The 17900-nt window shown below is 45.7% G+C and overlaps 1 protein-coding gene across 7 annotated transcripts in view; it reads left to right on the forward strand.

Moving 5' to 3' along the window:
• Positions 1 to 17900, forward strand: part of GTPBP1 (GTP binding protein 1) — a 30245-nt gene that overhangs the window by 593 nt on the left and 11752 nt on the right. The window contains exons 1-6 of one of the 7 annotated variants that reach the window (XM_025984256.2): positions 1277 to 2855; positions 5849 to 5960; positions 12623 to 12803; positions 13398 to 13746; positions 16731 to 16854; positions 17694 to 17808. In XM_025984256.2, the coding sequence (XP_025840041.1) occupies positions 2664 to 2855; positions 5849 to 5960; positions 12623 to 12803; positions 13398 to 13746; positions 16731 to 16854; positions 17694 to 17808 (1073 nt within the window). In that variant the 5' untranslated portion in view covers positions 1277 to 2663. Of the gene's footprint in view, positions 1 to 1276; positions 2856 to 3068; positions 3464 to 5848; positions 5961 to 12622; positions 12804 to 13397; positions 13747 to 16730; positions 16855 to 17693; positions 17809 to 17900 lie in introns of those variants that run through there. The other 6 variants (XM_025984257.2, XM_025984259.2, XM_025984258.2 and 3 more) reach the window with 6 other exon arrangements.

Below are 17900 nucleotides of genomic sequence, written 5' to 3' on the forward strand. Positions count from 1 at the left end.
TCTTTGGGATTTTTTGTTCAGGAAATTGGAAAAACAGTAAGATTACATAATTCAGGCATTTCTCTAACCTTGCTAGGACTCGACTCTAAGACCATTACACTTACCGCAGTTACCACTTTAACACACGCTTGAGTGCTTACCACACGCTTGGGAGTCCTGCCCTAATCCAGACTTTAGAATTATCTTAAAGTTTTGTAATTTGTAAGCCACCTAAGGTTGCGGTTATATTTTCATAAGATTAGTTAATGGAGGCTTGCAAACACTGTTCATTTCCTGCTAACTGCCTTGAGATAGCTGCTTTTTTTTTTTTTCCAGAGGAGACAACTGAAGCTCAAAGTGGTTAATTATCTTGTGTGAGGTCACACAGCTACGAAGTAGTAGACTCAGGATTTGAACCTGAGCTCTAACTTGTCTTCGGAAAGAGGTTGTAAAAATGGGAAGGGAATTTCTTTCCCAAGATGTAATTTTAAGATTTCTCTGTTCAAGAAGTACCTACTCTTGAGAGTATGTTTTGTGAACTAGTCCTATAGTGAGGACATGTTTTTTAGTCTACCGATAGGTGTCAGCACATATGTACTTGAGCTCTTTCTGGAAGAGCCAGTTGGTCATATGGTAAATACCAATTATTCTAGAGGACTAAAGCTTGGTATTTGGCTTTTCTGCCAACTCAAGATTTTAATGTTTTTTAAGTACCTCATAGAGGAATATATAGGATAGTGGTGAGCGATTTAGTCAGAAAAGGGGGCAGACCCAGTGGCTCAGCGGTTTAGCGCCGCCTTCGGCCCAGGGTGTGATCCCGGAGACCTGGGATTGAGTCCCACGTCGGGCTCCCGGCATGGAGCCTGCTTCTCCCTCTGCCTGTATCTCTGCCTCTCTCTGTGTGTGTGTGTGTGTCTCTATGAATAAATAAATAAAATCTTTAAAAAAAAAAAAAAAGGAAAGGGAAAAAATGTATTCGAGGAGATCTTATCAAGACCTTTGGAGTTGAATGACTTTTTGTCCCAGATTCCCAGCTGTGCGGTGTACATAAGACTTGATCATAAAAAAAAGAGAGATTTGTAGTTGTTAACAGGAGCAAGCAGAGGTTTTTTTTTTTTTTTTTTTTTTTTTTCAGGTTGATCCCTGAATCTGAAGGCCATTTTGAACTCTAACTCTTATCAAATCCTGTGTTCCAAACTCTAATTCTTGGATATGTTACCATCTCAATGGCTGCTCTTAAAAAAAAAAATATATATATATATATATATATATATATTTAATTCATTTATTCATGAGCGATAGTGAGAAGCACAGACATAGGCAGAGGGAGAGGCAGGCTCCCTGCGGGGAGCCGGAAGCTGGACTTGATCCCAGGACCTGGAGATCAGGACCTGAGCCAAAGGTAGACGCTAAACCACTGAACCACCCGGTTGCCCCAATGGCTGCTTTTTCTTGATTGCTGCTTGGGACGAGTGCCCAAGGCCGGTATTATGTGACTTTTTGCTAATCCCTCATTTTTATTTATTATTTTTAAGATTTTATTTACTTATTCATGAGAGATACAGAGAGAGGCAGAGACACAGGCAGAGGGAGAAGCAGGCTCCATGCAGGGAGCCCGATGTGGGACTCGATCCCGGGCCTCCAGGATCACGCCCTGGGTTGAAGGCGGCGCTAAAGCGCTGAGCCACCGAGACTGCCCTAATCCCTCATTTTATCAAGCTTTTCAGACTTTTGAGACAGGGAGAGACACCTAAAACGTGCTGATGGTATTGTGGACTGGGACTAATACAACTGATGATACTCTGGAAAAATCATCCATAGGAAACTCTCCTAACAGACCCAGGTCTTAGCTTCGCAGTTCACAAATGTGGTGAGGTACTTTTGGCTTGTAATTTAGCTGGTTGCCTCTTTTTGGACCTGTAATTGCTCTCACCGCAGAGGCAGTGAATGGAAAATTCTCCCTAAGGTCAGCGTTTAATTAATTTCCCTCGCTCTGGCTGCTATAGTACTCCAGGCATCGATCCTTCTATTAAGATTGCGTGGAGGTTGCCAGCGCTTTGGACCTCGGTCTTCCAGGGACTGCCGGGAGTCTCCGAGTAGGGAGGTGGGAGGGGCCTTGTGCGGTTTACTATCTGGGTGGGCGGTGGCCCGAGGCGCGGGCCCTGTGTGCTGACTAGATTGGGCCTTGCCCCTGTCCATCATCGGAAGGCTGTCCGTGCGGACTGTTTTGCTGTAAGATTTGGAAACTGAACACTGCCTATGGAAAGGAGGGAAGTAAGGGGCGGTGAGGGTAAACGTTGTGTGTATTTCCCCACTCATTGGATGGTTGCCGTGTCAGTCAAACCCTGCCCAGCTCTCGTTGGCTGGAAGGCTTCCGGCAGGTAGCGTGGCCGCGGTGCTGCCCCCTCCCGAGCTGCGAACGAGGCGTGTGACGTCTCAGACATTTGTTGTTGGGGTTTGGGCCTCATTAATTATTCATTAGGTACTTGAAAGGGCCGCAGTGATTGGTGGCTGAGAGGCCTGGTCGATTGTTTCTTAGCTAGAAATACGTGTCATCGTCTACGCGGCTGGAGAAGTTTCGCATAAATTATCCGAAGAGGGCCGGGGCGGGGCCGCGCATAGATTAGGCAAATGAGCCGAGGAGGGAGGGGAGGCCGGCTACGAATTAGCCTAAGTTATTAAAGATGGCGGCGGAGCGGAGTCGCTCCCCGATGGACTCGCCGGTCCCGGCCTCTATGTTTGCCCCCGAGCCCAGCTCCCCGGGGGCGGCCAGGGCCGCGGCGGCTGCTGCCCGGCTCCACGGCGCCTTCGACTCGGACTGCAGTGAAGACGGGGAGGCGCTCAACGGCGAGCCGGAGCTGGACCTCACCAGCAAGGTAGGCCCGGCCGCCGCCGGCGGCTCTGAGGGGACCGGGCGGGCGCTGAGGGGACAGGGCGGCGGGCCGAGCCGTCTCCAGAGCGACGGCGCCGGCGGGGGCGGGAGGGGCCGAGCCCGCCCACCTGCCGGTGGCGGGACTCGTCCGGGGCTCCCGGCGAGGGGCGGCCCCCGAAGGCCGAGCCTCGGCGTCCTCCCCCGGCGGCGCCGACCCGGCCTCCCGCCGTCCGCCTCCCGCCGAGATCACAGCCCCCCGGCTCCGCCACGTGGAACCGGGGCGCCCGACGCGACGCCCGCGGCGCCCTGCTCGGCTGCCGGCCCTCGGCCGTGCCGCCTCCGCCGAGACCTAGGTGGTCCTCTCCCGGCGCTGGCCGCGGCGGCTGAGGAGGCTGGGCGGGAGCAGGAACGCGGCGGGGCTCTTCCTGGTGTCGGCGAGGAGCCGGAAAGTAGTTGGCCAGTCCCGGAGAGGGGGTCTGAGGAATCCCTTCCCAAACCAAAACTGAAAGACGAGCAGGACGCAGAATCTCGCCATAGCAGGAGTGGAACCTCATGTTGTATGAATGAAATAATGAAGGACCTCTTAAATCGGGCCGCCGAGCTTGTGAGAAGGTAGGCGGGAAGCAAGGGCTCGGCTTGTGCTTGGCGCTGTAAGGATGGCAAAGTAAGTGGAAGATGTGGCTGGTGTCTTGAAGGTGCTTAAGCGTCGCGAAAGGAAAGAATGCCAACTTGGGAGTGCGACAGGGCTGGGTTCCCTAACCTGCCACTTAAAAAGGCTCTGTGACCTTGGCAAAGTTTCTTAACCTCTTAGTTCTCCAACTCCAACATTTTTAAAGTACAGATAAGCGTTTTTGTTTTTTTTTTTTAAATGTATATGACGTGTTTAGAAAAACAAAACCCAAACAGGCCCAAGATGGGGTCATTTGCTCCTTAGATTACAAACCAGGCCTCGTAGCTTCCCCCTCTGCCAGGAGTGAAGGTTTTTGGTCAGCACTAGTAAGATAGTCTGCCGGATAAGCCCTCCTGTCTTTCCCAAAGGGAAGGTAACCTTCCCTGAAATTATACTTTTTTTTTCTTTTGCTAATAATCTTGTCTCACCCCCTTTTTGCCTATAAAATCTTTCATTTTTGTACAGCTACTTGGAACTCCTTTTCCTTGCTCAATAAGATGCTGCCTGATTGATGAATTTAGAATAAAGCCAATTAGATGCTAAAATGTACCCAATTGAATTTTGTTTTCTAACAGACATGTAGTACAGTCTGCTCTGATACATACTACTCAGTGAATGTTTGAAATGAACTGAATAACTGATAATTCCCTGTGCAGATTAAATAGCAGCTGATGGAAGATAGAACACCAACAGGTACCTCCTACCTGTTGTTGGATAGTTACAGTAAAAGATGTTCGTGAAGCATTGAAAACATTTGTGATTTTTCAACATTTCTGGTGGCAAAACTGCCTTAAGAAACTTAACCCAAACGAGAGAACTTGCCTTGCAACCTGAGTGGCCAAGTTTTGACTCTTCTTTCCCTCTAGTCTCATTTGCCTACTTAGAAACCAGCTGTCTGCATTATTACAGTTTTCCTGTCTGACGTCTCTACTGCCACAATGAGAATGGCCAACCTCAAAGAGAGGGATGATCAGAGGAAATGTGTGAGGTGATGTGACATGATGCAAAAGACCCAGACAGACAGCACCTAGGTTACAAGTACAAGCCCTAATGAGTCAACTCAGGAAACTGTAAGAAACACACTTGATTCAAGAGCAAATGAAATGGATGTCAATTCATGGTCAAGGTGCTGAAGAATCCTGAAAACACAGTGGGAAATTGCAAGGCAGAGATGCAAAGAGATTAGTACCTTCATTTCCTGACCAACTTATTTAATGTTGGTCATTTCCCTTCCAGGATAGGGAAATGTTACTTCATCATGTAGTTGGGGAAGTCCTCCTCATGGTTTTAAAGTTGAGAAGCTATATGTATATAAATTTTGATGATATTAAAAAGAAGAACTGACAATGTGGAGGGGGAGAAGGAGTGTGTTGAATAGATTGCTTCCTGAGTAAAAAAAGACTAGAAGCTGTAAGTTTATACACTTGCTATAATTAGCTGTGGAGACCGAAAGTTCTGAGAGCTTTCAAAGGGAGAAACAATTAGTGGTCTGTAGTGGCTAGTTTCATCCAAGAAGGTTTTTCTAGGAATGATTGGGTGAAGGAAACTAATTTCCACTTATTGAGCTGTGGCCTAGATGCATTGCAGGTTATCTTACTTGGCCTGGACAATGTCTTTAGGATGCAAGTAGTATAAGCTCTAAGAGACTCGGGTTAAGTTCTTTGTCCAAGGCTCCACACAAGTAGTCAGAGGATGAAATATGGCTTCCCCAAATAAGTAGTTCATATTTTAATATTATTGGCAGAAATTTGCAAAATGATGGTGCTAATACCCATCTTAGCGGTAATGGTGTTTTGTTGATGAAAATGAGTCTTGCAGCAGCTTTAACTGCCAATTCCTAAGTAATCAAGTTAGCCAAGGCAACATGGAACAGAATTCTTTGGTTATGATAAGAACAATTGGCCACAGGGGGAGGGCATGGCAGTGTATAAGATCTCTGTCCTGTGAACTGCAAGCTGCAAGTGGAAGACTTTTACATGTAGGTAATAAAGCAGTGCTCATCAGTTTCTGCCCACAGTCCAGATTCCCAGTCATTATGGGTCCTGTGCCTCATGTTAAGCAGCAGGAAGCAGGCTCCTCACACCCTCTTTTCTGTGGGTTGCGGTTCAGACATACCCATTTTAATACATCATATAACTCAAATTATAAAGGCTTAGGCTCAAAGTCTATTTCTGGAGGGGCAGAGAGGGCATGAGGGGGCTGTGTAGCTATTTTAGATCAAGGTGTGGTGGGATTCGGTCAGGGTCTTTGGTCAGGCTATTGATCTACTTTGGCTGTGGTGCTCTTCTAGTAAGTGTGGTCTTAAAGGCTTTTGGTTTCTCTTCTAGCTGGTTCTAGTGAGCCCTACATCAGAGCAGTATGACAGCCTACTTCGGCAGATGTGGGAGAGGATGGACGAGGGATGCGGAGAGACCATATATGTCATTGGGCAGGGATCAGGTGAGCATAGTTTTCCTTTCACTTTATTTTTAAAAAATTATTTAGAGCACATTTTCCCTCTTTTATTGACTTCCTGTTCATGTGTCTCAGTTGCAGTGATTCTTTAGTTTCTGCAGGACTGTTTGGGAGGACATAAAAGTACAAAATGATAATGCTAATTCCCACCTTAGTGGTCATGATATGCTTGACTTCAAAGATTCACTTTCCAGGCGGTTTTACAGATGCTTCTTTTCTATCTCCAGTAGTCTGAATTTGCATAAAGGGACATTTGCACAGAACAAGGAAATTTCTTAACTCAGGTAATAGAGCAAAGTCACAGTTAGGTCTACAATTAAGCCTTCCTTGGACAGCTCTAAATTTTCCCTCTCCAGGCCTGACTTACAGATTCCTTTGCTACATATTGCCTGTTTCGCAAAGAACCTTTGTGATTCTTCTTTATGTCTACAGGAAAGGGACACACAAAATTTCTGTCTTCAGCAAGGCTACCTTGCCTTAGACCACAGTGACCATTCAATGTGGATAGCTGTGGTAACAGAAGTCCTCTTTTTTTCTCTCTGAGATCCTTTCAGCCATGTAGCCTTGTTATCATTCTGGAAGGGGCTGATTAATGTCCTCCAACATGCTTATTCCATTGTAATGGGGCCCGCTGTTTTAGAGGAAGGCAGTCCTCACTGTAGATTGTATCTTGAGCTTTTGTTTTTGGGGTTTGGAGTTTTTTTGTTGTTGCTGTGCTGCTGTTGTTGTTGTTCCTAGTTTATGTCCTCAATACAAGGCCTACTTACTCTTGCTTCATTATAACATTACCTTTGCTGAAATGGCAGCTGGGCTTGTTAACAATTTTGAATTCAGCTACTACCAGAACTTGTTTCTGTCATCTTTGTAGGAAGCCCTGGTAGGCCTTGATGCATCTTTAAAGGAATAGTTCTTTGCTGAACATAGGTTTTGTAAAGGCAGGTAATAATTCTTTTTAGTCTAAAATGGAGAAAATCTGGAAATCATTCTTTAACTATTGACATATATCTATTAAGTATCTTCTATGGGGAAAAAAAAAGTATCTTCTATGGGCTTGATACTGTTGCAAGGTACTTCTGGATATTTATAATCTAGTCTCTGCCCCAGAAAGAAAGATAGCATATACATAGATAACTTCAGTAGAAAACAGTATTTGGAAATGCCGCAAGACTGGCACATAGAAGGGCTTGATGTCCAAATACTGCTATGTCTTCCTTTGAAATGCTTCTCCTATCTATCCCTTCCATTCCATCCTTGCTGTCACCTTCCCATTTCGGGTCTTATCACTTTAAAGAAAGCTTGGTCAGAGAGATAGGCAAACTGAGAGGTTGCCTTGCCAAGAAAGGGAGGAAATTGGTCAGCATTGTCAAGTGCTAGAGATAGCAAAGAGAGTCAGGTTCAGAAAAAAACGTGACTAGGAGATTGTTGGTAGCCTTTTGAAAGCTTGTGTTCAGGTGCACATCTGGTCTGCTGTAATAGGATGAACCACCCCAAGGCCACTTCTTGCTTGTAGAATTGAAGAAACCATATCTAGATCAGTTTTGACAAGTGTTGGGACTGTTCTTTGATGATGTAGATTCTTAAGACCCCACCTCTTCCCCCTCATTCTTTAATGTGGACTCTTAGCGAATTTTACCATGCCTTGGCAACCCACAACTAATTAATCCTCCAATGGCAAAGCGTAGGAAAATGTCATATATTCATTATTACATTTCCTACACACCCAGGCATTATCTTTGCATCTACCAATTGGGCACTATTACGTTCATAGTGACTCCTTCCTGCTGGAATTCTTGAGAGGAAGAAAGAGATCATAACTAGTTAAACAAGTTGAGTATCAAATAAGGGACTAAACCAGACACAAGGCCCCCAGGGGTCAGCTTAATTACTGACTTCCTGTATAGGTGCTTCACCTCTTTGTCACTTCCTTCATCTGTAAAATGGGGATAATTACTTCCCCACCTTACCTCAGAGAGATTTGTATGGATAAGTTACGTGTTAAAAAATTCTAAGCAGAGTAATGTGCTCTTTAAGTATACATTCCAGGGACGCCTGGGTAGCTCAGTGGTTGAGCATCTGCCTTCGGCTCAGGGTGTGATCCTGGGGTCTCAGGATCAAGTCCTGCATCGCCCTCCCTGCATGGAGCCTGCTCCTCCCTCTGCCTGTGTCTCTCTCTGCCTCTCTCTCGGTGGGTCTCTCATGAATAAATAAATAAAATCTTTAAAAAAAAACAAGTATGCATTCCTAATTTTAAAAGAAGGCAGTCTGGTCTGATAGTTCAGGGTCTGGAGCCTGGTGGGTCTGCATTTGCCTCTTGGCTCTTTTTGTTGTTTTAAAATGGGTTAATAATAGAATCTGGGCAGCCCCGTGGCTCAGTGGCTCAGTGGTTTAGCGCCGCCTTCAGCCTGGGGCGTGATCCTGGAGACTCAGGCTCCCTGCATGGAGCCTGTTTCTCCCTCTGCCTGTGTCTCTGCCTCTCTCTCTCTCTCTCTGTGACTATCATTAAAAAAAAAAAAGTAATAGAATTTATCCCATGATGTCATGGTGAAGATTAATACTTGATATACGGTAACCATATAAACGTTACCTAGTGTTAGTAATTGCAGTAATAATTTTTTAAGGATTCCAGGTTATAGTTGATTTACCATGAGGTTCTTTCAAGAACCACCTTGTTCATTTTTCATATTAAGTCATGGCTTTCTAAGAGCCAGCTACTGAATTAAAAATTCAGAGAACCTAGGAAGTATGTTAGATCATTGTGGGGGAGTCAGGAAGGGCATCAAAAAGGAGGTGCCCCTTGAATTGATACTAAAGGGTTAATAGGAGTTTTCCAGATAAATGGAGGCGATAACGAGTGAGCAGAGAAAGCCACATGCAAAAGGCACAGAGGCATTGGTTATTATAGGATATTTGGTGGACCAAGAGGGGTTCTGTTTAAGTCTTTAACAGAATTAACAAATTGTTTAACAGTTGTTTATCTTAGAGAATGAGTGCGTGTTCACGTAGGGGTGAGGTGGAGAGAGAGGAGATAGAGAATCTCAAAGATTATACTGCTGCTGAATGTGAAGCCTGACCCAGGGGCTCGATCTCACAACCCCGAGGTCATGACCTGATCTGAAATCAAGAATTGGACAGACACTTAACTGACTGAACCACCCATGTGCCCCTAAAAGTGATTCTGTAAAGTGGGAGTATAGAATGTGAGGTTGGGAGTGTCAAGAGGATAGGCTGGACAGATCACAGAACCCAGATCTTGATGGTTTTTGAATACCCTATCAAAGAGTTAAGACTTTTATCATCCTAAAAGCATGTTGAGCAGGAGAGTACGTACAGAAAAGGTAAATCAAATGGCAGGACAGAAATCTGATTAGCTTTGGACATGGCTGAATATGTGGCCTTAGGTAATTGGGCCTCTGCAGCTTTTCTCCTTGGCCTTTGTCTCCACTCCTACAGAGTGAGGAATGCTGTGCCTGCTGGAGAAGGGTAATAGGACTGGGAGCATTTTCTAGGAGCTCTGGATAGACAAGATAACATTCGTGATTGCCCCCTTGTTTGGAACAGGACCTGAAAGCCTTTTGTTGTAACAGAAACAGGGAAAGTTGGCTAGAACCTGGGGGTCTGGCAAGAATGGCAAGATGTGCAGACTGTCTCTTAGGAACACTTTCCACAAGCCCTTCTCTAACCTAGAAGATTTCCAGAGCTCAGTTGGCCATGCATTTGGAAACTCTTCAGCCAAACCGCTCCCTCTTGGTTCATTTGTTTTGCATTTCGCAAATATTTGAGGACTTGATGGAGGAAAACCACCGTCATGGGGCACCTAGGGAATGTTTGAGCTGTACCCTGTCCTCAAGATGTTTATGTATAGTGGAGGAATATATGCATCCAAAACATTGTTCCACAAGGGATAGTATGTGGTGCTGATGGGCTTTCTAGGGTAGGAAATACATAAGCAAAGGTATAGAGGAAGTGCAGGGAACATGGGGGATTGTGACTGGATCACTTGGACTGGGACAATACTAAAGAGGGGGTGTGGGATAAATGGAGGAGGCCTTTAATTGGAACTGGATGCTGCTGGGCTGGGGGATCCCTTCCAAAGCTTTGGGTTGGAAGTGAAAACGTCAGAACTATGTGTGGATTAGGAGCTTAAGCTTGTGTGTATGCAGGATGGGCTGCAGGGAATAGAGCCTGGGTACACTGAGACCAGCCAGGGGTCTTGGAGTGATTGAGACGGGACAAGGCCTGAATCAGGCTGGCGGCACCAAATTGGCAACAAAGGAGCAGGGACAAGGACAGAAGGGCGAGGCCTAAAACTAGAATCAGCAGGACTGGAGGGATGAGTGTTGAGCTTGGGACTGGGAGGATGGTGGTATCATCAAAAGTAGGGAAGGGAAGAACTGGTGGGTTACAAAGAGGAGCCCTTGCCAGAGGAAAAGGCTCTAGGTTTGGAATCAGAAGACCCAAGCTCACACAGCCCCTTGATCCTCTATTGACTCTGAGCCCTCTCTGAATTCTGTTTATCCCACTGATAAATGGGAACAGTAATGCTTACTCCTTAGGATTGCAGGGAGGCCTAAAATGCTTTGTTAGTGGTGTTAGTTTTTGTGTGTGTTTTTTTTAATGATTTTATTTATTTATTCATGAGAGACACACAGAGAAAGGCCAGAGACACAGGCAGAGGTAGAAGCAGGCTCCATGCAGGGATGGGGGACTCCATCCTGGACTCCAGGATCACTCCCTGAGCCGAAGGCAGACGCTTAAGCACTGAGAGACCCAGGCATCCCTGTGTTCTTGTTTAAAAGGGCAGTAGAGTGGTTGAATTTAGATGCCAGACTTCTGAGAGTTATCATCCAGGCAGTTGGAAATTCGGTCTGGAGCTCTGCAAAGAGGGCAGTGCTAGAAATGAATATTTTTGTAGTTTACCAAATGACAGTTAGAGCTATAGAATGAGATGGCCAAGAGGAATGTTTGGAAACTAGAAGAAAGGGCCACTGATTGACTATTGGAAAAGACTGGCATTTAGGAAGCAGAAGCAGGAAGAGCCAGCAGAGGAAACAGAAGAAGAAGAAACCAGACAGAGGGTAGAGATGAATCAAGAGAGTTCAAGCAATACGTAAGCAGAGTGGGAGGAAGGTGCTTCAAGAAGCAAAGGTAGGACAGCCAACAGTGTCAAATGCTGTAGGGGTCAAGAAAAGAGCATTATTAGATGAGTGGTTGAAGTCCATTAATGTCTTGAAAACTAATTTCTTCTAGAGTCGTCAGAAATATAGTCAGCAGGTGCAGTCACTTTTTTGAGACACTTGGTGGTAAAAGGAAGAACAGGGGAGATAGATAGCTTAGTAAGTATGCAGGGGCATGGCAAGAGGGGGTGCGTTTCCTTTTTTGTGGTTTAAGAATGAGCTCGTTTGTAAGGGGAAGCATGGAGGGAGGGAAGAGAAAGTGATAAAAGGTACTGCAAGGTCTTTGAGAGGCTGCAAAAGAGAGAGCTGGGAGCATGGTAGGAGATCATCCTATGGAAGGAGCAGAGGTGCTCCGTGAAACCCAGAGGCTGGAGGAAAAGCTGAGGGAGCTGCTGTGGGAATTGAATGACACCACGTGGAAAGGACCTTACAGGTATTGCCTTACAGTAGGCACTTAGTGATTGGTGACTGTTCTGTTGTCTTTCCTTTGGACTCCCTTTCCTTATCCTGAGCTCAGACTTGTGGTTTGTTGCTGCTGTTGTTTTTCAGCTGCTTGCTGGATATTTCATCTGAGCCACCTCAGTTAAAAAAAAAAAAAGAATCTATCCCTAAAATCATTCTTAAATTTGCTCCCCATTTTCCTTTGATTCCTGTCCTCATTATTTGTTGCCTGGATTACTAGAATTATTTTCTAACCGAGCTCCCCCTTTGTGGTCTCTCGCTTGGCAGTGCACACTTTATATTGCTGCTCAAGACATCTTTCTAACCCACAGCGATCTGATCCTGCTACTCTCCTGCCTAAACCCCTCAAGGCTTCCTGCTGTCTGGTACATATTGTGTTTTTGCTGCTCTCTGATGTCTCTGCTTAATGGCTCCCACCTCTTTCTTGTATGGTCTCTCACCACTTGACATCCTTCTGTCCAACACACTGAGCTGCTTACTGGTCCCTGAATGTCCATGATCTGCTATGTTCCATGCTTTGTTCCTCTGCTTAGGATGTTTTTACTCCTTTCTCTATACGCCTGTTTTTTATACTTGGTGACCCTACTTGGAGTCAGCACCCTGCAGAGCTGTCCTCAGCTTCTCCAAGCAATGCCAGTTGCTCACGCTTTACATTCTTTTTGTCCAGTTCTATAGTAAAGCACTCAAGCTGTATTACAATTAATTAATTTTCTCTCTCTCCCGCTGGGCTATGAGCTCACCAAGGGCACCTGTGTTCCCAGTACCCAGCATGAGGCTTGACATAAAACCTTAGAGAGTTTTAGTGATTACTGTTGAATGAATTAATGAATACACTGCTGAAAGGGGAAGCCCATGGAACTATTGTTTATTAACTCTGTGTGTGTCCAAGTTTTAGAAAAGCGTCAGGTAGAGAGAGCCATGTTCTTCTCCAGTGCCTGGGGTGGGGCCTTTGGTAGGGGTTGTTGACTGGCTGGCTTGTTGGCAGGCTGATGTCTGGGCTCTTGTCACCAGATGGTACTGAGTATGGGCTAAGTGAAGCTGACATGGAGGCCTCCTACGCCACAGTGAAGAGCATGGCAGAACAGATAGAGGCTGATGTCATCCTCCTGCGGGAACGTCAAGAAGCTGGGGGCCGTGTGCGTGATTACCTGGTCCGGAAACGAGTAGGAGACAATGACTTCCTGGAAGTCAGGTGAGGAGGCCTCAGAACAGTTCAGGGGCTCTCTGCAGCATGACCTTATCGTCTGAGGTTTTGCGCAGGGAATGGTGATTGAGCCGTTAGCACCTGGCATGTCAACTTTGCTCCTTCCCCTTCTGAGGCATAGAAAGAGTATCCAGAGACATGATAGCTCCATTTTTTATTTCTGTACTTTCCCATCCCTGAATAATTCCATTTGGTAAGAGTGGGTGGCTAGCCATACGCTTCTGGTCATTGTGTGTGGGCTGTGTTTTCTTGCCTATCGGCCTATGGGGCTAAAAAAACCCAAGGTCTTCGAGAACATTTTGTGCCTCTCTTGGCTTTTGGGATCCTGTCTGGCACCTTTGAAGAGGCCTAGTGGAAGATAAGAGAGAAGGCCCTCGTGACAGGAGCCGAGTTGCTCCTGAATGATTCTTTCTACTCTGGGTGTACCTCCAGGGACATTCCCAATGTGCTCAGCCATGAATGGTAGGAGCAGTGAGCTAGAGAGGCTCAGGGGCAAGTCTGTCCTTACAGATCCAGTTAACTGGGGTTTACTTTGCTCCCCCACTGACTCTGACAAGGATGTTTGGGTTTGTGTACACACAGGGTAGCAGTAGTAGGCAACGTGGATGCTGGCAAAAGCACACTCCTGGGGGTCCTGACACACGGGGAGCTGGACAATGGCCGAGGCTTTGCCCGCCAGAAGCTCTTCCGCCACAAACACGAGATTGAATCTGGTCGCACCAGCAGCGTGGGCAACGACATTCTGGGCTTTGACAGTGAAGGTAATGTGGTGAACAAGCCAGACAGCCATGGTGGCAGCCTGGAATGGACAAAGATTTGTGAGAAATCCACTAAGGTGATTACCTTCATCGACTTGGCTGGCCATGAGAAATACCTGAAGACCACTGTCTTTGGCATGACAGGTCATTTGCCTGACTTCTGCATGCTCATGGTAAGTGTGAGGCCCTCGTGAGTAGGGGAGGCTTCAGCTGGGCTGTTTGAGGGGTGCTTATATGCAAGTGTTAGAAATCATTCTGCAACAGAGACCTGTTAGTTTGGGTCTTTGGCACTGGATAAGGATGACCAATTTTATGGGGTGCCTAGTCCTCTGAGCACTATGGCCTTCTCAAGGTGTGTACCTCGATCTCTCTCCTGGTGCCATTTGCGGACCTCTTATTTTTCAGAGAGGCACAGAGGAGAGTTTCTCCCGGGGCTTGCTTAACTACCTTCAGAAATGTTTCTCCTGGGGTTAGGCTACTCTGTGAAGTTGATACCAGGCGGCACCCTCAAACAAGGGTAGGGCTGGGAAGAATTGGAGGAGAATGCAGACAACAATTGAGAGGGGCCTGAGAGGTGGCCTCTTTCAAAGCCTGAGAGGAGTGTCAGCCAGTCCAAGGTACTTGTGGAGAGGCTGCTATGTGCCTGGCCTCCTGCTAGACCTGAAAATACAGCAGTGAGCAGGGCCACCCTGGGCTCTTACAGAGTTTATGGTGTAACCAGTGGAGATTTTTGAGCAGCAAATCATGTAGATCACCTGAGAAGGAAAGGGAGCAGAGGCTTCTGTGTTGTATCATGTTGCAGAGCTTCCATTTGGGTCCCACTGATGTTCCCTGGACAGAGAGTGGGAGTCTCTGAAGCCCACAGCCTTGCACACAGCTTCACAGCTTTCAGAGAGAGCACAAGTGAGCAAGTTTTCCTTTGGCAAGCCCTTCTCCTAGCCCTTCGCCATTTCCTAGTTCCTCCAGCTGCCTGTATTAATAAGTATAGTAAACACAGACATCTGTTGAGATCATAATTGATCAAGTTGCCCCACAAACGCAGGTTCTCAAGGCAAATTCTCCCCAAACTGGAGAGTAAAGAGGCAGAGCATATGTGTGAACACTCTTATCGGCTCTCTGCCCAAGGTTCTTGGGATCTCAGCATGATTTCAGCTCCCATATCTTTCAGCATTTCAGGGGGCCACTACCAACTTTACTGGGCTAAGAAAAGCTTTTTGACAAGAAGGGATTTCAGAAGAGGAGCTGTAGGGTATATTGGGAGAGTTGGGTTTATATTAAGAAAGGTACAGAAACACCAGTCTAAAATGAGCATTTTTCAAACTAAGCTATATAGTGAACAAGGCCAATTAAAGAAAATACCTTCACCCTAGATGAAATGTTATACATTACCTGACTTTTAGGCTATAATCCAGATATTAAAAATTTTCTGTAGAAAACACTGAAATCATTTCCAGGAAAAAAAAAATCTTTAAAATATATAGACCACAGAGTGATAGAATATTCTCTTATCCCAGTTGGGAAGAACAAAAGCAAATCTGGGTTGGATAGGAAAGGTGATTGGAAGAAATGGAAAGAATTAGAAGGAAGAGAGAGGTGGTATCTTGGTGTGGGCAGAAGGGGACATGCAGGGGACATCTGTGTCGGGATGGCAGCTCACCTACAAACTGGGATCAAATGAGAGCATTGCTTGAAACCCTTCTGGGACGTGTTGTGGCAATTTTAATATAATTTTGTTCTAGCAAATCACTCATTCGTGTGATACAAAAACAAGAAGATACCAAAGGGCTTACAGTGAAAAGTCTCCCTTCCTCTTCTGTCCAGTTTCGTCTCAGGGGCAACCAGTATTTCCAGTTTCTTAAGTATTCTCCAGAGATATTTTGTAATCATAACAGCAAATGTGGATATATTCTTTCCTTCCAGTTTCAAAACAGAAAATTTGAAAGAATAGCACGATGAATACCATAAACCCACCACTCAGATTCAACCGTCATTGACATTTTGCCATGTTCATCTGTATATGTGATGGATGCATATGTGTATTTATGTTGTTTTGGCTGAATCATTTGAAAGTAGATTATAGGCATTGTGACTCTTGACCCCCAAATACTTCAGCACACAGCTCCTAAAACTAAGAACTGTCTCCTGCTGTGACAGCAGCCAGAAAGATGAACAAAAGCTCGCTAATACACTCTAATACCTAGGCTGTAAGAGTTTATATGATCTCAGATGTTCCCCAAATGTCTTAACAACTTTGACAGCTGCTCTTTTCAATGATCCATTCTACACCCATGTAATGGTAGCATGCTGTATACACCTTGCTTTTTTCCTGTTCTTAAAAACATACCTTAGAGATTATCCCATATCAGTAGATAATAGTTTTCTCTTGTCTATAGCACATTTGGTACATTTTGTTCTGTACACTTGTACATGTGCCTTTATTTATTTATCCAGCCCTTGTGATAATTTAAAACATTTATTCTTACAGGCGGAATAGTAACAGTAACAAGAACTGCTATTGCCTAAACACCTAATTCATGCTAGTTGTATATGGGAGCTTTGACATACATTATAGTTAAACCTCAAGAGACCCTCTAAAGGGGATGGTATTTTATAGATGAGGAAACTGGGGGCCAATGATGTTAAACTGAATCTATCTTGATGACACTAGAACTGGACTAGTTGTTTCCCTGGACTATCTGGATTTGTCTTTTTTATTGTTTCCAAGTCTCCTCAGATTTTGGCAGCCCACATCATCAAATCAGAGGTTAAAGCCATCTGTGTCCAGCCCCACAGCTATTTTTTTTTTCTTTCTTTTGAAAGACTTTATTTATTCATGAGAGGCACAGAGAGAAAGAGGCAGAGATACAGGCAGAGGGAGAAGCAGGCTCCATGCAGGGAGCCCTACGTGGGACTCGATCCCCTGTCTCCAGGATCATGCCCTGGGCTGAAGGTGACGCTAAACCACTGAACCACCCAGGCTGCCCTCATCTACAGCTGTTTTGTTTCTGGCCTAAGACTTCTGCCCCATGTGTTCTGTTCTGATGGGGGACTTAGAGATGAAAACTCTCTCTTAACCCAGTCTTCTTTGAACCCCTGTGCCCACCCAGCAGCAACTTCTGTCTCTCTTGTCCTGACCGTTCTTTCTTTGTTGGGGCAGGTGGGCAGCAATGCTGGCATCGTGGGGATGACCAAGGAACATTTGGGCTTGGCATTGGCACTCAATGTTCCTGTCTTTGTGGTGGTCACCAAGATTGACATGTGTCCTGCCAACATTCTGCAAGGTAAGTAAAGCCTGCAGCTAGTAGCAGTCTCTGTGTTTGGGACTATCACCCACTGTGGCTCCTTGGTGGTGCTGCCAGAGCTTCAGCCTAGAACCTTCTGCTTTTTTTATCTGGATTTCCATTAAACCAAAATCTTCTGCTTTCTCCTTTGTTTAGCTCTTGGTCTAAGCTCACCCTAGAATTATCTCCTGCTCATTGTTCCTTCTGTTTACAAATATAGGATCCTTGAGATCCCCAATCTGGCACCTTTTTTCAGATGCCCCCAGGGCCAGGGGGTTGGGTTTTACCATCTGAACAGGATATATATGGAGGCATTTGGGTGGAGGGTCCGATTGCCTTCTACCAAAGGTTTCAAAATAGCTTTACATTTCTCCCTCATTGGTTGCAGATGGTAGAAGAGAAATGGAGAGTTGTCCTTTTGGAATGCCTCATGAATGCTTCTGCAGATGTGTAAATGTCTTAGAGATCCTTTGTCAGATGAATTTTTTTAATCCAGGAAGCAGAATATTCTAAGAAGAATGTTGCCTTTCCCACATTCCCACGGGCGCCCAAGTCACTTGCTTACAGGATATGAATCTTTTAGAGACTCTAGAGAAATCCAACAAGTTTCAGATTCATAACCTTACCCGACAGGCTTTATCTGTGTTCCTTCTACTCTAGTAAGCACATACCCACCCCAAGTTTTGATCCTCCTTTTGCTTCTCCAGGCATGGCATTTAACACTGGTCCGTCCGTCTGTCTCCTGCTTCTCTCAGTAAGGAGTGGACCAGTCTTGCCCTGGAAGCCTGGCCAGAGAGAAAGCTGTGTCCCCCTAATTGTGTTCCATTTCAACCTTTAAGAAACCCTGAAGCTGTTACAGCGCCTGCTGAAGTCTCCAGGCTGCCGGAAGATCCCTGTGTTGGTACAGAGCAAGGATGATGTGATCGTTACAGCCTCCAACTTCAGCTCTGAGAGGTAATGGCGTAGGGAGCAGTCACTGCTGGGCTGGGACAGAGATTGGATGGAATAGAAGATTCTGGTCTCAGTACAAGCTCTTTCAGGCTGGC

This window comes from Vulpes vulpes, unplaced genomic scaffold (genome assembly GCF_048418805.1).
Source record: "Vulpes vulpes isolate BD-2025 unplaced genomic scaffold, VulVul3 u000000677, whole genome shotgun sequence".
NCBI classification, from domain to species: domain Eukaryota; kingdom Metazoa; phylum Chordata; class Mammalia; order Carnivora; family Canidae; genus Vulpes; species Vulpes vulpes.